At 40.9% G+C, this 27,074-nt stretch overlaps 1 protein-coding gene across 3 annotated transcripts; it reads left to right on the plus strand.

Annotated features, from left to right (window-relative positions):
- Nucleotides 1-386: 386 nt before the first annotated feature.
- On the plus strand, nucleotides 387-27,074 carry LOC134641796 (von Willebrand factor A domain-containing protein 5A-like). 3 transcript variants are annotated; one of them, XM_063494374.1, is made up of 24 exons: nucleotides 387-496; nucleotides 962-1,056; nucleotides 1,220-1,267; nucleotides 1,430-1,632; nucleotides 1,722-1,944; nucleotides 2,271-2,437; nucleotides 2,521-2,635; nucleotides 6,284-6,432; nucleotides 6,506-6,594; nucleotides 7,556-7,700; nucleotides 8,228-8,307; nucleotides 8,382-8,496; nucleotides 8,615-8,773; nucleotides 8,859-8,962; nucleotides 10,714-10,955; nucleotides 11,135-11,164; nucleotides 15,837-15,884; nucleotides 17,267-17,299; nucleotides 17,930-17,959; nucleotides 18,733-18,753; nucleotides 20,999-21,025; nucleotides 25,594-25,748; nucleotides 26,136-26,259; nucleotides 26,348-27,074. In XM_063494374.1, the coding sequence occupies exons 2-24, from the start codon at nucleotides 1,026-1,028 to the stop codon at nucleotides 26,425-26,427; spliced, it is 2,418 nt and encodes an 805-aa protein (XP_063350444.1). In that variant the 5' UTR covers nucleotides 387-496; nucleotides 962-1,025; the 3' UTR covers nucleotides 26,428-27,074. The 3 variants fall into 3 exon arrangements, with proteins under 3 accessions (XP_063350444.1, XP_063350445.1, XP_063350443.1); XM_063494373.1 differs by having other exon boundaries at nucleotides 401-496; nucleotides 870-1,056; XM_063494375.1 differs by lacking the exon at nucleotides 962-1,056 and having other exon boundaries at nucleotides 389-496; nucleotides 26,348-27,073.

The raw sequence follows: 27,074 nt of genomic DNA on the forward strand, positions 1-27,074 counted from the left end.
TTTAGTGTCAGATGAAAGCGATACAGTCCAAAGCTTCAGCTTCAACATAATACATAATACATAATACATCTACCCATCATAATACACTCATCACAAAAAGGAAATGACTGTGATTAGATTGGATGTGACTTGAATGAAAACTGTGTTGCTTGTTCCATTCTGGTAGATGCAGCTTTTTTTTTGAGAACAGCAAAATACAAATACAGTATAATTTTACAAGCGCGAGAGTTTCTGGCGTTTCAGATATATTTTTTTAAAAAAATGACATCCTAATTTGTAAAAGAAAACACAAAGTTTGGACCGATCTCAAACCGCAGCGTAAAGCTCCACCCACCCGGTGCTCTCTTTTTAGAGAATCGAGCACACCCGCAAGTCATCCTGTTTCGGGAAAGTCGCTGTGTGGGCTGAAGCGCTTCGTGTTTGCAGAATATTCTCCACGTATTTACAAGACAGGACTCCAGTGAAGCGACACAGTTCTTACAGTCTGTTCTTAGAGGTAAGTTCCCAGTGTGCGTTTGTTTAAGCAGCTCAACAGCTCACTGACATGACAACTTTAACATGTATGACAACAATCTGGGTGCTGTCACAGTGAAGTTCTCTACGAGCTGTGTTTCTGTTATAAAATGAAATAGATCCATGTGGTGATGAGACATTTGTGCTGTTTTTAAACTCCGTGCCGCAGACCACAGGAAAGTGAAAGTCATGGTTGGAGGGGCGTGGCACTGGTCGCACTGTCAGCCGTATCCATAAGAATAATAGCGATCATCATCATCATCACCATCATCACCACCACTATGTCCAATCTAGTACTACTAATGATACTAATCCATCGATCCGTCCATCTCTTCTCTTCCGCTTATCCAATTCAGGTTATGACACCTCGCAGGTTTGTCGCAGGGCTGCAGATAATCATTGACACTGACTAACCTAACCCCACTAACTGGTTGTCTTCTTGTGGAAGGACGCTGTTGAGAACCCACGCAGACAGGAGAGAATGCAAACACAATCACAAGGGCCCTGGCCAGATGGTGGATTCAAACCTAGGATATTCTTCCTGTGAGGATAGTAGTAATAATAGTAATAATATTATTATATGAATAGTAAAGATAACCACATTCATTGATGTGATTACATTATCTGATGAGTTTCATGGGGAAGATTGTACAGCAGCTATAAAAGTGTTTGCATCACCATTTCCTTAAATGTTTTTGTTTCACAGGTGCGATGATGAACTGTTGTGGTCTGCTAACACTCCAGAAGGAACCAGGTACTGATAGAAAATAAAGAGACTGTATTCACTAGAACCTCACTTCATTATAAAATCTTCATGTATACTTATTTCTTATAACAGTTTCATGTGGCTAAAATGTAACATTTTTCACAAGAATATATGGGCTGTGTTTGTATCACAATTCTGTTTGTCTGTCAGTTCCTCTGAAGAGCATTGAGGTGGAGCTGCAGGTGAGGGACCATGTGGCTACAGTGGTCTCCACTCTGAACTATGAGAACAAGGAGGACAAACCATTAGAGGCTGTTTTTGTCTTCCCTGTGCCTGGAGATGCTGCTGTCTGTCATTTCAGTGCTCAGATTGGACAGACACAGATTGTAGCTGAGGTGAAGGAGAAACAGAAGGTGAGCTGGACAGTAAATATAAGCTGATTATAAGTGAGATTCAAAATAAACACAGTGAATGTCACTGACATGTGTCACCTGTGCTTCAGGCTCGTGAGGAGTATGATGATGCTCTGAGCTCCGGTCAGCAGGCCTTCCTATTGGAGGAGAGTGATGAGAGTCCAGATATATTCTCTCTGAGTGTGGGCAGTCTGCCTCCAGGAGAGAGCGCCTCCATCAGGTTGGAGTACGTCACTGAGCTGGCTGTGCAGGCTGATGATGGTCTGAGGTTCTGTCTGCCTGCTGTGCTCAACCCTCGATACCAACCTCAGGGTAGGACAACTTCAGAACACTTGGACCAGAAATGCTTCAATGACACTTTTGAAAATGAAAAACCACAACACCAACGAGTCATGGTAGATGGCTGCCCTTCCTGAAACTGGTTCTGTTGGAGGTTTTCTGTTGAAAGTCCGTTTTTCATTCTCACTGTTGCCAAATTATTGCTCATATTGGGTCATGTTGGGGTTTCTCTGTATTATTGCAGCATTTAGAGTATAAAGCACTTTGAGGTAATTGTTTGAGGTTCTTAGTAACTTAAAGGATTTCAGTGTAAGCAGCCTCATTAATTACAGCATTTCTAAACCTGATGTTGTGTACAGGTAGTGAAGGTGCAGGTGTCCAGGTGACTTCTGTTCCAGCCTCTCTGGTGCCCTACAGTCTGTCTTTTTCTGCCCGAGTGTCCTCTCCTCGTCCAGTCTCTAAAGTAGAGTCCAACTGTTCCCTGGACCCTCTGCAGTACCTCAACACTGATCAAACCCAGGCCACGGTAGGTAGATTGCTGATGTGTCTGCTGTGTGTGGTTATTACTTATTACTAAGGACTAAATATGAATGTGTTTGTGGTGTGCAGGTCAAGCTGGCTGCAGGACACAAGTTTGACAGAGATGTTGAACTGCTGATTTATTACAAAGACGCCCACCAGCCCACTGCTGTGGTGGAGGCAGGACAGGCCTCTGCTGAGCCGGGTGAGTAACATTAGTGTTGTTATTAGCTTTTTAGTAAAAAATATCATTATCCATATTCTTCAGCTCAAGACTTATAGTTGTAATCAGAAACATACACTGGTTGTGGGCATGACTGTCATGGTAATCTTGGACTTTTAATGATCTTTGAACTGTTTTTTTCCAGAGTGGATTTATTGTCCAGCATAGATCTTTAATGAATTTGAAAAATAAGAATTGTTAAGCTTGCATAAGTTTGAATGTATTTTGTATTTTCTCTAATCCATACATGGTTCAAAGTTTACAGTGGTCTAAAAAAGTGTTTGCCCTCTTCCTGATTTCACAGTTGTTTTTAGATGTTTGTCACACTTTCAGCTCATCAAACTAATTTAAATATTAGACAAAGATAACACAAGTAAACACAAAATTCAGTTTCTAAACGAACGTGTTTTATATGAAAAAATCCAAACCTACCTCGCCCTGTGTGATAAAGTGATTGACTGTCTTTTTAAGGTCATGCCACAGCATCTCAATCAGATTTAGGTCAGGACTTTGACTAAGCCACTCCAAAGTCTTCATTTACCATTTCTTCAGAGGTGGACTTGCTGTTGTGTTTTGGATCATGAACAGATGTCCAGACGTTCTTCTTCAGGATGTTTTAGTAGACAGCAGAATTCATGGTTCCATTTACCACAGTGAGCCTTTGTGTTGTTTTTTGTCAGCAGTGGTTTTCTCCTTGAACCTTCCTGTGAATGCCATTTTTTTTTTGACAGCTTTATATGTGATTTTCCAATGTGACAAAAGTACAGAAAATTATAACTCGAATTGCGATTAAGTGATCATGATTGATTACAACTGATAGACTGACAGACTGTGACAGCACTCACTGCCCATATGGAAAAGATATAAAGTTTGTATTTGTCTTGTGTGAAACTTGTATGAAAAGCATACAAGAGTGAAAACAGATATAAGATCCCTTGAAAAATTATATAAATGAAACTTGTATGTTTTGGATACTTTACTAAAACAATATATGAAAGTAAAGAGAAAGTGGCCAATTTCATGAGTAACTCATATAAGCCTTATATGATTCACTATATGAAGTAGGCCACATCTTATGCAAGTCTTTTATAAGTTTTTACTATTTCTTTTCCACATGGGTGGACTGACCAATACTCATGACAATGGGAAAAATCAAAGAAAGTCAGTGAAAATCTAAGGAGGAGAATTTTAGATTTACATAAGCTAAACAGCTACAAAGATTATCAAGCTCAAACAACTGCACGTGAGCATGTACAGTCAGGTCCATAAATATTGGGACATCGACACAATTCTAACATTTTTGGCTCTATACACCACCACAATGGATTCCAAATGAAACGAACAAGACGTGCTTTAACTGCAGAGTGTCAGCTTTTATTTGAGGGTATTTACATCCAAATCAGGTGAACAGTGTAGGAATTACAACAGTTTGCAAATGTGCCTCCCACTTCTTGAGGGACCAAAAGTAATGGGACAGAATAAGAACCATAAATCAAACATTCATTTTTTAATACTTGGTTGCAAATCCTTTGCAGTCAATCACAGCCTGAAGTCTGGAACACATAGACATCACCAGACGCCGGGTTTCATCCCTGGTAATGCTCTGCCAGGCCTCTACTGCAACAGTCTTCAGTTCCTGCTTGTTCTTGGGGCATTTTCCCTTCAGTTTTGTCTTCAGCAAGTGAAATACATGCTCAATCGGATTCAGGTCAGGTGATTGACTTGGCCATTGCAAAACAGTCCACTTCTTTCCCTTCAAAAACTCTTTGGTTGCTTTTGCAGTATGCTTTGGGTTGTTGTCCACCTGCACTGTGAAGCGCCGTCCAATGAGTTTTGAAGCATTTGTCTGAATATGAGCAGATAATATTGCCCGAAACACTTCAGAATTCATTGTGCTGCTTTTGTCAGCAGTCACATCATCAATAAATACAAGAGAACCAGTTCCACTGGCAGCCATACATGCCCACGCCATGACACTTCCACCACAATGCTTCACTGATGAGGTGGTATGCTTAGGATCATGAGCAGTTCCTTTCCTTCTCCATACTCTTCTCTTCCCATCACTCTGGTACAAGTTGATGTTGGTCTCATCTGTCCATAGGATGTTGTTCCAGAACTGCGACGGCTTTTTCAGATGTCGTTTGGCAAACTCTAATCTGGCCTGCCTGTTTTTGGGGCTCACCAAAGGTTTACATCTTGTGGTGAACCCTCTGTATTCACACTGGTGGAGTCTTCTCTTGATTGTTGACTCTGACGCACATACACCTGCCTCCTAGAGAGTGTTCTTGATCTGGCCAACTGTTGTGAAGGGTGTTTTCTTCACCAGGGAAAGGATTCTTTGGTCATCCACCACAGTTGTGTCACGTGGTCTTCCTAGTTTTTTGGTGTTGCTGAGCTCACCAGTGCGTTCCTTCTTTTTGGGAATGTTCTAAACAGTTGTTTTGGCCACGCCTGATGTTTTTGCAATCTCTCTGATGGGTTTGTTTTGTTTTTTCAGCCTAATGATGGCTTGCTTCACTGGTAGTGACAGCTCTTTGGATCTCATCCTGGCAGTTGACAGCAACAGGTTCAAAAAGCAAACAGCACACTTGAAATGAACTCTGGACCTTTTATTTGTTCATTGTAATTGGGGTAATGAGGGAATAACACACACCTGGCCATGGAACAGCTGAGAAGCCAATTGTCCCATTACTTTTGGTCCCTTAAGAAGTGGGAGGCACATATACAAACTGTCATAATTCCTATACTGTTCACCTGATTTGGATGTAAATACCCTCAAATAAAAGCTGACAGTCTGCAGTTAAAGCATGTCTTGTTCGTTTCATTTGGAATCCATTGTGGTTGTGTATAGAGCCAAAAATGTTAGAATTGTGTCGATGTCCCAATATTTATGGACCTGACTGTATGTATGTAAACTTTTTTTTTTTTTTTTTGGATGTGTCATCACTTTAATAAGTTTGTAAAGAAGACCCAAACTCTCAATGTTAAGAAATTGGTTAGGATCTTCAGGAACAACCCAAGTATCAGTAATTCTCAAGCATGACATGAACTTTAAACTGCTGGAACACCAGTGTTACTGTACTGCGCGTCAGTGTCCACACTGGGCATCAGTGTCCACACTGGGCGTCAGTGTCCACGGTGAAGTGACTTTTTCATCGCTGTGGACTGAGAGGGTGCCGACCAAAAAAGAAGCCCCTTACACTTGACTGAAATTTGCAGCTGGCCACGTGGCCAAAGCAAATACCTTCCAGAGAGTTACGGTCAGATGAGAGAAGGATTGAGCTATTTGGCCATAATGATAAGAGGTATTGGAGAAGTAAAGGAGAGGCTTTCAAACTTAAGAACATTGTACCAGCTGTCAAGCATGGTGGTGGTAACATCATGCTTAAACTGGTCATATCTGAGCCTGTTTGCATAATTTTGACCCTGTGTGAATGAGAGAAAATCAAACATTAAAAAAAACATAGTTTTATTTCACGCTCAAAAAAACAATTCAGAGAATCAATAAAAGCCCAGAATTACCATGACATTTATTACCATGATAAGTGAATATAAACCACAATTATAAACATGTTGGAAAATATTAAAAATTTAAACTTGACATTTTTCTGTCCTTTTCATGTGTTTCAGGCTCTCTGATGGGTGATCCAGTGGTGATGGTGAGTCTGTACCCTGAGTTCCCCCAGTCTGTGATGTCTTCAATGGCTTCATGTGGAGAGTTTGTGTTCTTAATGGATCGATCTGGAAGCATGAGTAATACTCGCATCAGCAGTGCCAAGGTATTCATAATGTGGTGTTTCATAGTGTTCCTCTCACACAGTGGCCTCATCATCTTCTCCCTCTTCCCTGAAGGATACTCTGCTGCTCCTGTTGAAGAGTTTACCAATGGGCTGCTATTTCAACATTTACAGTTTTGGGTCTAGTTATGAACACATCTTCTCGTGAGTGACTCAGTCCAAAAATCTGTGCTTCAGTCAATGATGTCACTTGTGTGTAAAGTGTGTCATAAGATATCTGCCCTAGTTAGACCAGATAATGCATTTCTAGAATACTTACGGCTCATTTAGGTAAGCTGCTGTTATGTTATGGTTCTAAAAGGCAGTTTTGAAAGTGCATGAGTGAAACTCATTAAATTACAGTGTAGAATTTGGCAGTGCTAAACAGCCATCAATCACTTATTGTCAAGGTTTGCTGTGTGGCAGGTAGTGGTTGGACCCAAACACAGGACTCTGAGATGGAGTATTTAACTTGAAGGCAGCAGCTTTTATTCGCTGGCAAACGCAAACTGAGAAACACAACATATGAGCACTAGAAATAAAACAAAAACTCAGACTAGGAAGAATGACCTAAACTGGGAGTGCATGACATAACTTAACCTGACAAAACATGACAAGGGAGGAACACAGCTAATGCAGAGGACATGACAACTAACAGAGAAAAACACGGCTTAAATACACCAGGGAGTAACGAAGGAATGGAAAACAGGAGGGAAGCACAGCTGGGGCTAATCCGACATAACAAGACACAGGAAGCAAAGCAGGATACACTGACATAGGACACAGACTATCAAAGTAAAACAGGAAACATGACACATACGCAAAGACACAGACTCAGAGACACGGGCTTCACACAGAGATGACTGACTCGGTAACAGAGGGAACATGGAGACAAGGGTGATTAGACATGCGACTGGGGACTAGGACAGGCACAGAGAAAACATGGGGGCAGAGACTAAACACAGACCAAGAAACATACAAAGGGAGGAAGAACTAAGATCACTAAGCACAAACGAAAGATCACCAAAACCAGGAATAACAATCAAAGAATATTAAACCAAGAACTGAAACACAAACACTGGGTCAGAGAGCCAGTACCGTGACACTTATGTGTATCTCATGGCAGTAAGAGTGTGGAGTACAGCCAGAAGACCATGAAGGAGGCTCTGAAGAAAGTTGAGGAGATGGAGGCTGATCTTGGAGGAACGGAGATCCTGGAGCCCCTCAAACATATTTACAGCCAATCCTGCATTCAAAATCAGCCTAGACAGGTAACACACACACGCACGCACGCACACACGCACGCACACACACACACACACACACACACACACACACACACACACACACACACACACACACACACACACAGAGAGAGAGAGAGAGACAGAGGTTATATAAATAAACTGACAGGTAAATTAAAGAACACTGATTATCTATTCATCACGATATCTGCAGACCTTGTGGGGTGTTCTTGTTCTACCAGAAAGCAAATATGATTCAAATATGGTCTCCAAATTCAACAGATCTGAATCCAGTTGAGCATCTGTGGCATTTACCGGACAAACAAGTCCGATCCCATTCCCAACTCACAGCATTTAAAAGATCTGGTGCCAGATATCACGTCACCTTCATGGATCTAGTGGACTCAATGCCTTGATGGGTCAGGGCTATTATGGTAGAAAAAGAGGGATCAGCATAATATTAGGCAGGTGGTCATAATGTCATGTCTGACTGGTGTATATGTGTTACTTTTAGCTTGTGTAATTTGGCCTTGTATGTAAACTCTGCCCTCTAGCTGTTTGTGTTTACTGATGGAGAGGTGGGGAACACCAAAGAAGTGATAGATCTGGTGAAGAAGAACTCAGGTTCACACAGGTAAAACAGCAAAATGATGATGACATGTGCTGCATACCAAGCCTGGTGTTTTAAAAACAGCTGTTGTACTGCAGGTGTTTCTCTTTTGGGATTGGGGAAGGGGCCAGCTCTGCTCTCATCAATGGGATGGCCAAGGAAGGAGGAGGTCACGCTCAGTTCATCACAGGGACTGACAGGATGCAACCAAAAGTAAGACAATAAGTCATCAAAATTATCATAAAAGGCAACATGGTGTTAATATTTGGACAGAAGACATAATTTCAAAAAAACATAAATGTATAATTTTTCAAATTCTTGTTGTTGTCAGGTGATGCAGTCACTGCGATTTGCTCTGCAGCCAGCTGTGGTCGACATCTCAGTCACATGGGATTTACCAAAGGAAGTGTCTGTCACTGTCCTCTCTCCACCAATCACAACGCTTTTCCAGGGTCAGAGGTCACTGATTTATGCCCAGCTCACTGGACAGGTAGGAGCAGCAGCCTCTCATGTTGTTGTTTAGGTATTTGATGACAGTAATTAACGGGACTTCTAACACTGTAATTCTGTGTCAGAGCTCAGAGGCAGCAGAGGGCTGTGTGACGCTGAAGTACAGCCTGGCAGGTCATCCCTCTGAGAACCAGCTGCACTTCAGTCTCAGACCTGCAGAGGACACTGGGTAAAACATGTTTAATGTAGAGCACAGTGCTCTGTGGGTCATGATCATGAATTGAAACTAGGGATGGGTATCGTTTAGGTTTTATCCGATACCGGTGCCAAACCGGTACTTTTGAAATGGTGCCGGTGCTTAAACGGTGCTCAAACCGGTGCTTAAAGAATGGAGAACACAAAATTGGTCCAAAAACCTCTCATGTTCAGCTGTTTTTTGTAAAAAGATAACAATGTTAGCCTTTTCTGCAGCTATAGGGCATATATGGTATCACTCTTGGCTGGAAGCAGTGCCTAAACAATGGAAAAAACACAAAATTGGTCCAAAAACCTCTCATGTTTAACTGTTTTCCACTTTTTCTTTTGGTCATTTTAGCCTTTTTGGCCAGGGTGAAGGGAGTATCTGCCATCAAACAAGAAGACAGTGTTTGCTAGTTCACCTTACATGCATTAATTTAATAACGTGGTTAGCCTACTCAACGTAAATTACACACGAACAACATTAAGCTACTCACGCAGAGAAGAACGGCTGCTGCTGCCATCATCATCCGTCATCATTTCTGCTACGCTGACAGGGCTAGGGGCCAGGACTCTACTCTTCGAGTTTTTGGGGGATGTTGCTAACTCCGGGTCCGATAACAGGCACCACACCCGCAGTAGATGTGCTCGGTGTGAGGTCTCGCAGCAAGCTATCAAACACGGCGCATTTCTCGGCTTTAAAAAAAACGCTATGCGTCGCCAGGTGTTTCATCGGATTTGAGGTGTTACCTCCTTTGACAGTATCACAGTATCACCTTAAAGCACTTGTTGCAGGCTGCTGAGTTTGCATCTTTTGCTGCGAAGTACAGCCAGACTTTTGACCGCTTCGTCTTGGGCATTTTTAATCTGTAGCTCTGCTCTAAAAGAACGTACGTACCTGGACCCGCCTACTATCCTCGGAAACGTAAAATGATTGGCTAGAATTGGCTCAGGAAAAAAAAAAAAAAAAGCACCGAAATAAAGCACCGAAATGTGCGCTGCTTTTCGGTCTGGTTACTACCGTTTATGTCAGAACCGGTGCCATCCCTAATTGAAATTAAATGCAGCAGGGGTGTGTGGTTGGTAGGATGGAGAGGTGGAGCAGAATGGTTTCAGGTGCAGTGCCACCTGTGAAGAGCACAGCTGTTTGTAATCTGCTGATTAACCTCTCTCCTCATGTAGTCGATGTGCGGCTGGAGGCGAGAGATCAGTGTGTCACAACCTATTGGAGTACCGGTTTTCTGATTTTCATGAGCTAAAATCAACAAAGCTAAATCAAAAAGGGCTTGAAATATTTACTCTGAACTTTTTCAGGATGTCTTTATGCTTATAGATGTTTTAACATATGCTCCAATGGAACCAGTATTATTTTGGGAGATTTTAGTAAACGCCCTTTGACTGAGTGAATAACTTCCAGTATCCAACAAGATGAGAAGAAATGTAAACATACGGCACTATTAGAGGAGCTAATCGGTTCTTTTGTCAGATCACTGTACGATTCACCTGGTCCCCACTTGTCCATACAGAAAGATAAACTGAGTTGTTCCAGTCTGGACTCTAAACTGCAACTGAGGGACTGCTTTGACTGCATCAGATGCTGCCTTTTTACATGTTCATCACTGTGTGACCCTGAAGAGGACACAGTGGTGTTAAAAACAGTAAAATGACTGGTAGCCTAATATCCTATAATAACACAGTGTTAACAATGACAAGCATTCTGTGTGTTTTCCTTCTCATTTGCAGACTAACAGTCCACAGGTTGGGTGCTCAGACTCTGATTCGTTCTCTGGAGATGGAGGAGAGAGAGCACAGAGGACAGCAAGATGGAGGAGTGAAGGAGAAGGTGGTGCAGCTCAGTGTCCAATCAGGAGTGAGCAGTTCTTTCACTGCCTTCATTGCTGTCAACAAAGACAACGGAGAGGCGATGCAAGGACCTCTTGTCCAGAGAAATATTCCAATATTCCAACATATGATTCCATACCTAGGTGAGTTTTTTCCAAGTGTAAAATAACAATGAGGAACCCCGTCCAATTTATTTTTATGAGGAAGTAGATGCCTACGTGCTACTGTGTTCTCCACAGAGCATTAGAAAGTAAAAAGCTGAATGGAAGTATAACTAACACACATCTGTGCCTGTCTATGATATCTTCTCTTTTTCATTCAGTAATGGACAGGGATTTCTGTTTCCAAGAAGGTGAGTGTGAGAGACACAAGAGAGGTTTTTTTAATTAGTTTTTTTTTTTTTTAATTTTATTAAAAAACATCTTGATGCATGCTTTATCATCCAGATAAAGAAATCCCAGAAAGCTCATCAACCTCAGACCACAGGTGATACCCAGCAGAAGCTACGCAAAGTCTGTAGGGTTCAAAGAAGATAGATAAACAGGTGTACCTTTAAGACCCACTATCTGTATGATCACCTCAGCCACCTTTAACATCTCATAGTTTCTGGCTTTGGTCTTCAACCCGTTGGTAGACAGCTCTAAACACCACAGCCACACCGCATCCAGAACTCCTTGGATTTTGTTTAAGGTGAAAGCTGTCATTATGGAGGCACATACAAGGGTCAGTACTACAGGAAGAAACATGGGTTCCCCACTTTCACCCACTGCGCCCCATTTTTATATTGAGGAAGTGTAAAAGAACTCTCTGTTATCCTACCTTGGAATACGGTGGCCTCTAGAGACAAAGCACGTACAAACTCCAAAACACAACGGAAGTGCTCCAGGATGCTAGGGGCAGTGTTGAGCTTTTGTTACTGTTAAGATTCATAAATTGAGGGGGATTTCAAAATAACGACCACTGATCCGGCCGGGTAAAGTTAGATGACATTTTAATGAATACACGCAGCGTGGAGCCAACACTGTACAGATTCAGTGTTGAACTCTCTTACAATAGTCAGAACAAAGACTTTATAGGGGTGAAATAGTACAGCCCCTCTTCTGTTGCCAGGCAGATCCAGTACAGCATACGTCAATCCAAAACCACAATGACTTTTAACATAGTTTAAAAAGAACATCGTCTCGTCTCCATCCAGGTGTCTTCCTGTTGTCCCCGGACGCTCGCTTATCTGTCTGGAACATCAGGCACACGTTCTACACAAACTATCACATATGCACGCACAATTTTGCAGTTGCAAGAAAAACATGATTAACTTTTACCTATATAAATGAGTCTATCTAATATGTGAGTGCATGTGTGTGTATGCGTGTGTCAGCTTCTGCTTGCACTTTGTTTCACCTCTCAGCTCCCCAGCTAGACCTTGTAACCTTTCCACCAAACAGAAGGCCAGCACGTACACAACTGAAACTGTGTGTGTATGTGTGTCTCGTCCTTAAATGCTCTCTCATCTCACCTGTTGCACTTCTGACCTCTCACCAAAAACCTAATTGGAACTTTATATGTAATATGTTGAGTAAATGTTTTAATCGAGAACCTCTACTAAAAGCTTAATCCAAAGATATAGATACATAAAAGATACTAAAGAATAACCTGATTGTTCATAACCTACTCAAAATACTTACACTCCGACTCTGCTTTCGGTTTCACTTTTGCAAAGCATACTCTGCACCAGCCTGTGTTTCCTGTCAAGACCTTTTAGGCCCAAAGTTAGACCTTTTCTTCTATAAAATAATGTGGCCAGGAAGTACGTATTCAGATTATAAATTTAAATCTCAATATTACCTAGTGGCTACAGAAGCCAGGAAGTACCAACGACCGTATTTGGTGTGTGGCAGTAACAGGTAAATTAACATTTTTTTTAATTATTTGAATATATATGAGTGTGATTGTTTTATCCTTGCAGGTGTTTTCCATCGGTATCCAACTCCATGTGTTTGCAACAAACTTGCCGTTTATTTTGAAAATCAAGCTCAACACTGCCCCTAGCGTCCTGGAGCACTTCTTTTGTGTTTTGGAGTTTGTACGTGCTTTGTGTTTAGGGGCCACCGTACTGGAACACCTCTGGGCCATTTGTTCAGCTATGCGGATGACACCTGGCTGAAAATCAAATCTTAGGGCAGCTAGTCTTAGACTGAGATTTACATCTGTAAAGACTGGGACCAAACACACTGTTACTGGGACCACTTTCAGGAGTGTTTATTGAAGTTGCACACATGGTTTTTACCGTTCGGCACCCCATCCACCAACTTTCCAGTTGGCTTCCTGCACATACTCCTCCTTCTCTGGTCTCCAGCTTCACTATAAAAAGGAAAAGCCTCCATAGGACAATCATCACCACCTGTCCCTCCAGCCTCCCTGGCACTGCTCCCTTGAGCTCACTGCCCCACCCCTCCCCTGCAGCTGCAGCTGAGCCAGGGACCACACCTCTGCCACACCAACAGTAATGGGGGACTTTTAAAAATGGATGTGTACCATAAACCAACACATAGATCAGTATTTAAGCTTTGTCTCTCATCATCCACTGGAGGATAACCTGGGTGTCATCAGGATGCTACAACACACGGCGGACACCATCCCCACAGATACAGCGGTCAGGGAAGCAGAAGAACATCACATAAAGAAGACCCTGACTAAATGTGGTTATCCCAGCTGGTCATTTGTAAAAGCTGGAAAGGCACCTAAAGGATGCTCCAGGTGAGCCAGGAGAGAAGGACAACTGCTGCGTAGGATATAACCTTTAGTGGTTCCTTATGTGTCAGGAGCTGAGACCTTTTTTTGAGGTTTTGTCTAAACACAGCGTTAAACCCCAAAACAAGTTGCGCCAAAAAGTGGTCCACCCCAAGTATTGGGTCCCCTTGCACAGAGTAATACACGGTACATGGTTAAGTGCCAGGAGGATTTATACATTGGGAAAACCAAACAACGTTTGGCTTAGTGGATTGTACAACACAGAAGAGCTAACTCAGCAAGCCAGGACTCCACAGTCTGTTCACACCTACAGGTACACATTCCTGGGAGGAACGCTGGTTAGAGCGGGGAGTCAAGGAGGCCATTCACGTGAAAAGGGAAAGACCATCTCTGAATCTTTCATCTTTCACCATCTTACAATGCTGTGATTGCCGACATTCCCCAACTCTCTGTGAATGGCACTTATGACCATTGATCAATGACCATAGCTGAGTGTCAGTGACATCAGCACAATGATACATTGCATAAGATGCAAAAGTACTGTTTTAGTACTTTTGCATCTGTTTTAGTACTTTTGCATCAGTACTTTTAGTCAACAGTTCAGAGGTTTAAAAAATGCAATAAACATGAATGTTAATAATAATTCACACAATTAGACATTACTTGTAATCATTTCTTTTCAAAAGCAAAAAGTGATATACACTGCTCTGAAAATAAAATCAGCTGTTCATGAACAAAAGGAATACATAACTCTCAGAGCAGAATATTAGGGTCAGTTCAGAGGATCTGTTAAAGTAAAACACAACATTTACCATTAACCACATTCGAAGGAATCAAAATACAAATACACAGAGAAAAAACAGTAATTAAAATCTGACAAATGGAAGATATTGAGCAGGTGGTATGAAATACTGCAGCGATCAATAAGAGATGATAGTGGGTGAAGAGGAGGCGCAGGTTAGATGACTTTACTGGGAAACATGTCATGGAGGTGAGATTAACAAGTTCTGAAATACCTGAAGAGTTGATTCGTCAAAACAGAACAATTAGACTGAACAGATGAATATTTAAAATGCTACTGTAGTTGTATTTTTAAAAAATAGTCATGAAATCAAAAAGTCAGTACTGTAAATGTAGTTGACGAATTCTTAGTCTTTGACTTCATGTCTTTGTCTTGACTTCATGTTTGGTGGATTGAAGAAGAGAGTGCTGACAAATGATGACAAATGATGACAAAAACGTGCCAGGATTATTCTACATAGTTAAAGATGGTTCACCTTTGTTGGGGCTTGACCTGATTAAAGTGCTCAACTTTAACATTATAGATGGAAAATTACACTCCAAAAAGAGGACCTGGCAAAAGAGCAAATTAACAAACATGCATGGTGAACAACATTGATTCTGCTTCTGCCATCTTGGATGTGTTAAAAGGTTCATTCACAAAGTTAACAATGTAGTAAAACATGAACTGAGACATCTACCACTCAGCATATGCAAAGAGGTGTCAGCCGAACTGAAAGGTTTACTACACGCAGGCATCATTGAACCAGTGGATGCATCTGAATGGCTGAGTCCTCTAGTGGTGGCAAGAAAAGGTGACTTGAGACTTTGCGTGAACCTAATAAAAGCGTAATAATGGACACATGAATGAAGAACACAATGAATGCCTACAGGCTGTTCTCCAGCCTCTGAAGGATGCTGGTCCGCAGATCTATTCTAGTAAAAGTTAATTCGGGCAGACGCATATTCCATTCCTGGGACGTCATTTCAAAGAAGGGCTTGTGTCTTCACCCAGTCCACCTGACTGCCATCTCTGAAGCTCCTGCACCAAAGGACATGGCTGCACTTTGTTCCTTCCTAGACTTAATGACGTGGTTCAGCAAATTTCTACCGAACTGCGCAACAGTAGTTGATCCACTGTGAGAGCTTATTCGAACAAACTAGAATGAACCGATGCAGCAAATGAAAGCTTCATTAAGCTGAAAGCAATGCTCCTCTTGGACCTCTTGTGCAGAGAAATCTTCCAACACCCTGTGAGTTTTTTTTAAAGCAAACACTAAAAGTGTCCCCCACAGCTCTGAGGATAAAGATCACTGATCATAAATAAATGAAATATTAAAAGGATGAGGACAATATCAGAGGTAGTTCAGGGAGCCCAAAGCACATGTCACTAGCATTAGAAAGTAAATAAGATTAATGGAAGCACAAGATACATCTATGCATGTCTATGATTAGTAACCTGTCCTGAATTCATATCTCCTTTTTTCATCTTACAGTTTCATATCATTTAAGTCCAGAATGTGATGCTGCTACATATAAAGCATGTAAGTAAAAAGCTGAATGAAAGGTGATGGAAACTGTGTGTGTGCATGGAGGTGTGCTTGTGTCCCTGAGATTCAACAGATTTAAACATCTACCTGAGTGTGAGTGAAATCAGCACAATGAAAATGTTAAGAGCAGAAAAGCATAAGAGTGTACTGTGTTATATTATAACAGTCAGCAGGTTTTTGTTTTATTTTGAATACCAATTTTTTTTGACATATTGAAGAGCAGAATATACTAGAGTCAGCTCAGTGGGTCCTAAAGTATGACTCCTTAAAAGGGATGGCAGTTAAACAAAACATGATATGTACTGCTATGATTCAAGAAATCAAGATAAACTGGGGAAAAAAACGAAATACTGTTGAACAATAAAACTTGGTAATTGTCACGATTCTGGGTCGGTTCGACCCAGCATTTTGAGTTCTTATGTTTTGGTTTATTTTTGAATGATGGACTGTCTTCTTTCTCTGGTGCTTTATTGATTATTATGATAAGCTATGTTTCGGTTATTCTTGTTAAGGGATTAGTTCTTATGTTTTTGGTATTTCTCGGGATTATTATTTATATGCTGATTACTTTGTGATACTGTGTTTATTATTATATTAGTAGGTTTTGTTCAGTGTCAAGTCCGTCTCTCTGTCTAGTCCGTGTCTTAGTAAAGTGCGTCTTGTTTCCTGTTTTACTTTGAAGGGTCGTGTTCATGTGTCATGTCAGTGTGTTCAGTTTTACCTCTCCCCTGTCTCGTTAGCCTAATTTCTTCCAGCTGTGTCTCCCTCCTGTTGCCCATTCCCTGATTACTTCCCAGTGTGTATTTAAGCCCTGCGTTTTCCCTGCTGTCGGGTCGTTGACGTCCACTTCCTCTCTGTGCTGTGTTTGAAATTCATTGGTTCTGTTCCTGTTTGTTATCTTGTTTTAGGTTCCAGTGTCCTGTCTAGTTTCGTGTTCACCATTTATTGGTCGTGTTTGAGTAATGTTTATTTCTCTGATGAGTCTTCCCAGTGAATAAACTGCACTTTAAGTTAACCTCTTGGTTTTGAGTCCTGCGTGTGGGCCCTCCATCCTACCTGCATCACAGCACACTACGACTGCTCCGTGACAGTAATCTGATCAAAAAAAAGAGTGTAGTGAGCAAGTCGTATAAATACTGCAGTGACCAATTAGAGATGAGAGAACTGTGAAAGGGAAAGTCTTGAAATGACACAAGAGTTAGGAGATGAAAACAGAACAATTAGACTGAAAAGAGGAAGCTCTAAAACCCAATTGTAATATTTGTCTTTGTGTTATATCACCAAAATAACATCAACTTATTGCTGTTATACTTCAAATACCAGAAAAATCTGACTCTTTCTTTTTTTTTTTTTTTTTTGGCTTGACTTCATTGTAGGCAAAATGATGAAGAGTGCTCCATTGCCCATAAGTAAGTAAAATTTGAACAACAACAGATACACACACAGCCATGCAAATAAAGGCACAGAAACCAACATATTTCTGTTTTAACTTGAAGTTTTATATATAAAACTGAGGCACCACATAATATCAGAATCCAGTATTTTAGATTATTTATTGTATACTACGAGTGTGCAACAATAAGTGAGAGTAGAAGAAAAATTTTCAGTATGTGTCAAAAGTTTGATTACACTTATTCATAGAAGGATTTGACTGTGTTTACTATTTCCTACAGTTTACAACATTCAGGACTTCAGAGCTATAAAATAACACAAATAAGATTATGATACGTCAAAAGTCCAAATAAATGAAATTGTGTTTTACATTTTAAGTAAACTATTTTGCTTTTATTAGTTGGGGACATTATCTCCACTTGCCTTCTTAATGTATTTAGGAATGTAATTTCTGAATGAGTTACAGGTCCTCGCAGGATGTAAAAACTAGACTGCTAAGATAAACCTAAAATACTGTTTGTAATATTTGTGTTGTATTTATATATCACCACAGTAATATTAAAAATCTGTACTTTTGTTGCTATTTTAGCAAATTCTTCTTAAATGTTTGAAACCTAATTTTTTTTTTTTAACTCTTGACTTCACAGTTGGTACCTTCCAGAAGTTTAGTCGGTGGGGTAAGTATAAGTAAAAGCTGGATGGCAGAACAGCACATATGTTTAAAAATAAATGTAAACAAACCAACTCATTTCTCTTTGAACATTTGAAATGTTGAAAGTAAAATGCTTCGTCTGTATTTTTTTGTTTGCCACATTAACATATTAACAGAGAGTATCTTAAAGTGGTGACTGAAGAAGGTTGAACTTTTACAACATTTTGATATATTCAGAATATTATTGAACACCACATAGACATAAAAGACTACTTATAATGAGCTGTAAGGTTCAGCAGTAAAATCAGAATCCAGTAGCTTCATTTATATTTTGTTTTCAAATCATCTCGTCTTAACTGCTGAATCAAACATGTGGCAGACAGTGCTTGACGCAGGATGGACAAGTAATAGGAAAAGAACTAACAGGAAAAAGCTTAAGACTAGAAAACAATGGAAATAGTCAGTTGTGCAAATCGAGGATGGTGAGCAACTGGTAGAAATACTTCAGCAACCAATCAGAGAACAGGATGCCGGCAAGGAGTGGTGAGGAAACTACTGGCAGACAAGTCAGGGAGGTGAGAGTAACAAGTTGTGTAATGACTGAAGAGTTAGGACATGAAAACAGAACAACCAGACTGAATGGAGGAAGATATCAGACATTTTAAATACTATTTGCAGTATTTGTATTTCATCCAAATAAATTAGAAACAGTCAGTCCATTAATTGTTCTCTTTAACAAATTCTTATGAAATATCTTGACTCCCTTTTCTTTCTTTCTTTTTTGTTTTTACTTCACAGTTGGTGATCGTCTGCATAAAAGTAAGTAAAAATTAAATGGCAGAACAACATATCTTTATCTTCATGCATTTTCAAAAGCACAGACGCAAACAAACACATTTCTGTTTTAACAATGGAACAATGCAGTTTTCATCCTGGTTGTAGAACACTGGACCAGTGCTCTTTATCCTCTCAGGAATACTTGAGTGTGCATGGGAGTTTGCCTAACCAATCTACATGTGTTTTGTGGACTTGGAGAAGGCATTCGACCGTGTCCCTCTAAGTGTCGTGTGCCTGTGGGGGGTGCTTTGGGAGTAGGGATGGGTATCGTTTAGGTTTTATCCGATACCGGTGCCAAACCGGTACTTTTAAAACGGTGCTGGTGCTTAAACGGTGCTCAAACCGGTGCTTAAAGAATGGAGAACACAAAATTGGTCCAAAAACCTCTCATGTTTAGCTGTTTTTTTGTAAAAAGATAACAATGTAAGCCTTTTCTGCAGCTATAGGGCATATATGGTATCACTCTTGGCTGGAAGCAGTGCTTAAACAATGGAAAAAACACAAAATTGGTCCAAAAACCTCTCATGTTCAGCTGTTTTTTGTAAAAAGATAACAATGTAAGCCTTTTCTGCAGCTATAGGGCATATATGGTATCACTCTTGGCTGGAAGCAGTGCTTAAACAATGGAAAAAACACAAAATTGGTCCAAAAACCTCTCATGTTTAACTGTTTTCCACTTTTTCTTTGGTCATTTTAGCCTTTTTGGCCAGGGTGAAGGGAGCATCTGCCATCAAACAAGAAGACAGCCGCATGTAACTACGACGGTGTTTGCTAGTTCACCTTACGTGCATTAATGTAATAACGTGGTTAGCCTACTCAACGTAAATTACACACGAACAACATTAAGCTACTCACGCAGAGAAGAACGGCTGCTGCTGCCATTATCATCCGTCATCATTTCTGCTACACTGGCAGGGCTAGGGACCAGGACTCTCCTCTTCGGGTTTTTGGGGGATGTTGCTAACTCCAGGTCCGATAACAGGCACCACACCCGCAGTAGATGTGCTCGGTGTGAGGTCTCACAGCAAGCTATCAAACACGGCGCATTTCTCGGCTTTTAAAAAAACGCTATGCGTCGCCAGGTGTTTCATCGGATTCGAGGTGTTACCTCCTTTGACAGTATCACAGTATCAGCTTAAAGCACTTGTTGCAGGCTGCTGAGTTTGCATCTTTTGCTGTGAAGTACAGCCAGACTTTTGGCCGCTTCGTCTTGGGCATTTTTAATCTGTAGCTCTGCTCTAAAAGAACGTACGTACCTGGGCCCGCCTACTATCCTCGGAAACGTAAAATGATTGGCTAGAATTGGCTCAGGAAAAAAAAAAAAAGCACCGAAATAAAGCACCGAAATGTGCACTGCTTTTCGGTCTGGTTACTACCGTTTATGTCAGAACCGGTGCCATCATGGCACCGGACACCGGTACCCATCCCTATTTGGGAGTACAGGGTGCCTGGCCCATTATTACGGGCCATTCAGTCCTTATTAAACTGCTGGAAAAGCTAAGTCGGACTCGTTCCTGGTGGATGATGGGCTCCACGAGGGCTCCTTCTTCACCGATTCTGTTCGTAAATTTTATGGACAGAATTTCTAGACATAGCCAAGTGGCGAAAGGCTTTCACTTGGGTGATGGCCTCCAGATCGCACTGGAACAGTTCGCAGCCGAGTGTGAAGCGGTGGGAATGAGGATTAGCACCTCCAAATCTGAGGCCATGGTCCTCAGCCGGAAAAGGCTGGAGTGCTCACTCTGGGTCAGAGGCCTAAGTGCCCCAAGTGGAGGAGTTTAAGTATCTCGGGGTCTAGTTTACAAGTGATGGGTGAAAGGAGCGGGAGATCAACAGACAGAATCTACACCCTCACCTATGGTGACAAGCTGTGGGTAGTGACCGAAAGAACGAGATCGTGGATGCAAGCTATCCTCGCCCAGAAATGAAAACTTATGGTTTGATTAAAAATAAATAAATAATTTATAATATATATATATATATATATATATGTATATATATATGTGTATATATATATATATATGTATATATATATATGTATATATATATATATATATATATATATATATATACATATATATATAAATGACTCACTCGTTTTAAACACTTGTAATGGGCTCTAAGTCAGTGTGTAAAAAGTTGCATTTTTAAAAACTTTACATTTTAACAAGTTCATAATAATAAAGATTTGTTGTAATGTCTTTATTTCTTCTCTTTGTTTATCTAGAACGTTTTTCCTCAGAAGCTTCACAAGGTAAGTGAAACACTAAACAGAAAAGAAACAAAGATGTGTGTTTTGTGTAAATACAGTAAGCGACAGTGGAAACATTTTTACAGAAACCTCTGCACTAACCTTCCATCCCCAAAAAGTGCTGCAACTCACGCCTGGATGACTGCACTGAGAACATCACAATCGTTTTGATTTTTGAGTGGATGGGTTTTAGCTGTTCCCCAGCCCACTGTCACTCCAGATGCACGACTGTGGCGCGGTCAACATACTTTACCTTAACTGATATTGGTCAACATACTTTACCTTGAAGATATTGTGAGGAATGCCAGGGTAAGCTATGGTCATTTTAACCCCTAAATAACCAGCCACAGGAGTGTCTTGTGTAAGACTGAGAATTTCAGAGCAAAACATCTTTTGTATTTCCATGCTGCAGTCATCTTGCATGGACACATACGGCAGAGTCCATTTAACAAAAGAGTGTTGAGTCTACAGAAATAACCCCATCCTGTCTCTGCAGTCATTTACCTTAACTGAGACAGATTTAATCACAGAGTGATTATGCAGTGCCTCTGGGGAAAAATACCTCACTATATTTATTAAAGTGCAAAATGATGGATGTGATTTTAGTAATAAGCTGTTATTAGTGTAGATTAAGACAGACGACAGTCACAATATATAAATTCAAGGACAAGGCACCCTATATATCAATACATTTTTGGAGTTGAGCAAATTATTATTCTATATTCTAGCTACTGCATGTAGAAATTGTTACAGCAATCTTGAGAATACGTGACAAATACAGTAAACTACAACAGCAAATGAGCAATGTTGAGCTGTTAAGCTGCTGCTGGTGGTAGCAGTTGCTTCTACTTTATGCCTTTTTTTGACAGAAGATCCACTTTTCTCCTGCTGAATAATTTATTAGTCTAATATTCTAATAAAACAGATAAAAGCGAGGATTTTCTGTTATTAAGTTTTCTTTGCTTTAGTGTCTTCTGACCTCTTGGGTTTAGCACATTGGCCACATATTTTTATTATAAAGCATGAGAACAGACCTTATATAACATCATTTCACTGATATTCATCTGATCAGGTTGATTACATTCAAAGGTTATTCATTAAAATCCAACTAACTTCCGCCTGTTCAGTTCACAAAGTCTAATGTGTGGTGTTGTCAGTTTTTAGGCTGTTGTAAATACACAATTTGTCACATGAATGGCTTTGGTAATTATATTTAACGTTATTTTCATGATCCTGCGTCCTTTGACCCAGCGTTTTGAGTTTCAGTTTATTTTGATGTTTATGTTTAAATTCACTGGGTTTTCTAAATTCATTTGTTTATTAGATTCCCTTTGTGTTTTCTACCCCTGTATTTAAACTTCCCTCACTATTGATGTGTTTCATGCTGCGTCTTTTGTTGTCAAGTTCATGTTCACATGTCTGCGTCCCATTATGTTTCCTGTTTTATTTTGAAGAGGTCTTGTGTTTCTATGGTCAATGTGTTTAGTTTTGCTCTTCCCCTGAGATGTTCCTGTGTGTCAGCTGTTTCCCCCATGTGTCACTTCCCTCATTGTCCTCCTGTGTGTATTTAGTCTGTGTGTTTTCAGTCTTTCCTTCTCAGGTCGTCTGCTAATCCACATTGTGTCTCCGAGTGTCCGTGCTAGTCTGCCTCAGCCAGACAAATCACTTTTATTGTCACAACACATGTGCAGGTACACTGGTACAGTACATGCGAGTGAAATTCTTGTGTGCGAGCTTCACAAGCAACAGAGTTGTGCAAAAATATAATAACGTAAAACAAGCAAAATATAAGCATGGCTAAAACTGAGAGTAATAAATATATGTACAATATATAAGAGTATATGCATTACTGGATGTGTATACTAAATATGTTTTTCTATGTGTGTGTGTGTGTGTGTACATATTTTACAAATTAAATAGAGCAAACAATAAAATAAAATATATAAAATATACAGAGGTTGGTAGTTGGACATGTGCTAAACAGTGGCATTAATGTACAGAATGGAGTGCATAATGTTGAAGTTCCAGTAGTGAAGGTGAGGTGTCTATGACGTGTTCAGCAGTCTGATGGCCTGATGGAAAAAGCTGTCTCTCAGTCTGCTGGTACGGGACCGGATGCTGCAGAACCTCCTTCCTGATGGAAGTAGTCTGAACAGTTTATGGCTAGGGTGACTGGAGTCCTTGATGATCCTCCCCGCTTTCCTCAGGCACCGCTTCCTGTAGATGTCTTGGAGGGAGGGAAGCTCACCTCCAATTATCCGTTCAGCACACCGCACTACTCTCTGGAGAGCTTTGCGGTTGTAAGCGGTGCTGTTGCCGTACCAGGTGGTGATGCATCCAGTGAGGATGCTCTCAATGGCACAGCGATAGAAGGTCCTGAGGATGCAGGGACTCATGCCAAATCTTTTCAGTCTCCTGAGAAAGAAGAGGCGCTGCTGCGCCTTCTTCACTGTTTTGTTAATGTGTACTGACCACGTAAGATCCTCAGCCAGATGTACACCAAGGAAGCGGAAGCTGCTCACTCTCTCCACAGCAGCGCCATTGATGGTGATGGGGGTGTGTACTTCTCTGCACCTCCAGAAGTCCACTATCAACTCCTTTGTCTTTGCGACGTTGAGGGTGAGATGGTTGTCTTGACACCAGTGGGTCAGGGCACTGACCTCCTCCCTGTAAGCCGTCTCATCACCGTTGGTGATGAGACCCACCACTGTAGTGTCGTCCGCAAACTTCACAATGATGTTGGAGTTGTTAGTGTCCGTGCAGTCGTAGGTGTAGAGTGAGTACAGGAGAGGGCTCAGTACACACCCCTGTGGAGCACCAGTGTTCAGTGTGATGGGGGATGAGGTGATGCTGCCCAGTCTGACCACTTGGCGTCTGTCAGTCAGGAAGCTAAGGATCCAGCTGCAGAGGGAGCTGCTCAGTCCTAGATCCTGCTGTTTCCTGTCCAGCTTCGAGGGAACGATGGTATTGAATGCTGAGCTGTAATCTACAAACAGCATTCTCACATACGTGTCTCTCTTCTCCAGGTGTGACAGGGCAGTATGTAGTGTCAGGGCTATGGCATCATCAGTGGACCTGTTGTGGCGGTATGCGAACTGTAGAGGGTCCAGTGAGTTGGGTGTGACAGTTACATTTTTGACAGACATTCAAATAAATCAAATAAGGCTTTATTTATAACAGTTTAAGGTGTAATGGTTTGTGCATTGGTTAGTCATATACTAGTGATGGGCAGATGAAGCTTCATGAAGCACTGAAGCTTTTCATCCAATTGGTTCACCCCAGCGCAAAGCGTCTTGAAGCTTCATTTGCTCTAGTAGGACATCTACTGGACATAAAAATATTAGTTGGCATGAATTTGAAGAGTGTGGCATTTTGCACACAGCCTGTAAATGTCAACAACAAAAGGAGTGTGTAAAACATGTATAGTGTGGTGATGGCAGTATACTGTGTATATTTATACTGGCAGTATGGAACATGATTATTTGGAAATGCTTAAAATGGAAATGATCATTTACTGTGAGGTGAGGTGTGGTTGGGGTATGGACAGTGGTTGTGCTTTTGTAACGTTGAGGTATGGACAGCTACACACTGAGGCTTTGAGCCTCAGTCCTGCCCACATTTTATTCTGTAAAAACTACATTTTCACTGCTTTTATGACCTTTTTAGTGGGGAGAACATAGCTAGGATTTAATGATTTAACAAATCTTTTAAATCCTTTGTCCTCCACAATGCTAAATGGCTGGGAGTCCTCAATCACCATGCTAACCAGGTCTTCATCTATTTGAGATTGTTCTCCTGAGGAAAGACAATAAAAACAAAGCACAAATATAAATATCACACACGTAACTTATTACAGTTGTATAATATTGTTATATCATTTAGTAACATTATGGCATGCTATATTATCATGGCATTTGATGGCTCACCTGGTCTTGCTCCACAATCGGTATTCCCCTTATTCTCATGCAAAGCTCTGTAGTGCCTAAGCATGGATGAGGTGTTGTTGTTGTTATATCCCAGCTCCCTGGCACATAGCAAACACTTCACCTTGTACAAAAGTAAAAGCAGCTTAACATAAATTGTATTGTACCATCAGTATTATGAAAATACATCTTCTGTAGAAATTTACATACCTTGTTGGGAGGAATAAGATCAAAATGTTCCCACACAGGGGAGGACATCCTCCTCTTCTTAGCTGGCTCCATTCTCTCCTGACTTTCTCTCCTCACTCTCCTAAACCTCCAAACTCTCACTAACCGCAACTCTCCATCAAACACCCACATTTTGAATGAAGTCTGAGGGGTTTATATCGCTGTCATAGCTCGCGGCAAAGTTCAAACCACTTCCTGAACCAGTCACGTGGTACAGCCGGGCAGCGAGGCTTCGGACGTCATCATTTTCAGCTCCTCCCATAAATGAAGCAAGCCTCGTTACGCGCATCGCGGAAACGCCCCCTCCACTACTCGACACAAGCTTTGAAGCCTCGATACAGAACGTCACATCACTATCATATACACTTTATGTTGTCTCATCTAGCACCATAATCAGGTTTTGTTTTTATTTCATCTTAGATTTTCCAGCTGCTGTGACCGAACAGCCACCCAGAGACCCTTTGCTGCAGTTAGTCTCCCTGCAGGAGGCGTCTGGCTGCTGGCTGCTTGATCCAGCTCTGGCTGCTGCACTGGGACAGACCGACGAGGAGGTGGAAAAGTCAAAGCCTGAAAAGGTGGGCTGTTGCTTTGGCTGTTGAAATAGTAACACAAATGTAAGATACTGTATAACAGATTCCATAGCATGATCTGAATGAAAACTAGAATTACAACACAACATAAAACAAATGGAAATAAAGTCAGACTAACTGTAGGCCTTCTTGCTGCATGAAAATAAGCATCTGTATATCAGACACTCACACTCATGAGCAACCACTGAGCTGCACTAAAGTCTGATATTGTCCAGGAACCACAAAGCAGCAGAAATCATTTTCATCATCAAAAGTTCTTAAAGTCTATCACTGTCTTATTTTACATTTATATTATTCTATTATTTGCAGAAATTAAGATGATGATTTTCCTGTTTCCTGTTTTATCTGATTGTCTTTCACTTGATGAATTAGGCCAGCAGTGAAGTGTGGGCCACCATCCTGGCTCTGATCTGGCTTCATGGTTTCAAGATGGATGCAAAGGACGAGTGGGAGCTTCTGGCTGTGAAGGCTGCCTCATGGCTCCAAGCTCACAAAGGTAGTAATCATCACAATGAAAATAAAATGATATAGTCAGCTTTTTCCCCCATATCAATTTCTATAATCATTGTGTTTTGTGTTTTTAGCATTGTGTGTGTCAGAATGTGTGGATGCTGGAAATGTCCTGCTGGGTTGCAGCGTGAAGAAAGAAGCTCTGGGACTCTGAGGGTTTTCTTAAAGTGACTTCACCTTCAGCACTGTTGAGCAGAAGGATACTGACTTACACTATACTGTGTTGCTGTCTTTAGTCTGACCCTTTAATTGTTATAAAATCATTATTTTCCTTGAATCCAAATTGGTATTTAACATTGGATTTAACACTGTAACACGTGTCTGCAGAATTATCTGAATACTCCAAACACACTTTCTGACATCTACTGTAGAAGCTCAGTCAGAAGGTGTGTTCATTCTTTCTCTTCCACTAGTTGACTTGTTTCATTCTCACTAACACAACCTCCTGTCAAATGTTGCTGACTCAACACTAATAAAACACATGATTTGGTCACACAGACTTGTTTCTCTGCATTAAAGTTTTTGTGTTCATGTGTTTTTCTGAATGAACACTTCATTTTCTCTTTAAATGGTGGCATTTAGAGGTGAACTCTTCACTTGGTCTTGTAGCCAGTTACTTGTGAATTGCTTTGTCTGGTCTCTCACCTAGGACTTATTTGCCCCTGCAAAGTCCCCCACCACGATACAGTAGTGATTCATCGAGGGTGATAGATAAAAATCTGTATATCTGGTTGTAAGGCTGAGTGAGTGGTTATACTGAGTTGCTACACTTGGTCAGTTAAGATTAATGCCAATTTGATT

This window comes from Pelmatolapia mariae, linkage group LG14 (assembly GCF_036321145.2).
Source record: "Pelmatolapia mariae isolate MD_Pm_ZW linkage group LG14, Pm_UMD_F_2, whole genome shotgun sequence".
Lineage (NCBI taxonomy): Eukaryota > Metazoa > Chordata > Actinopteri > Cichliformes > Cichlidae > Pelmatolapia > Pelmatolapia mariae.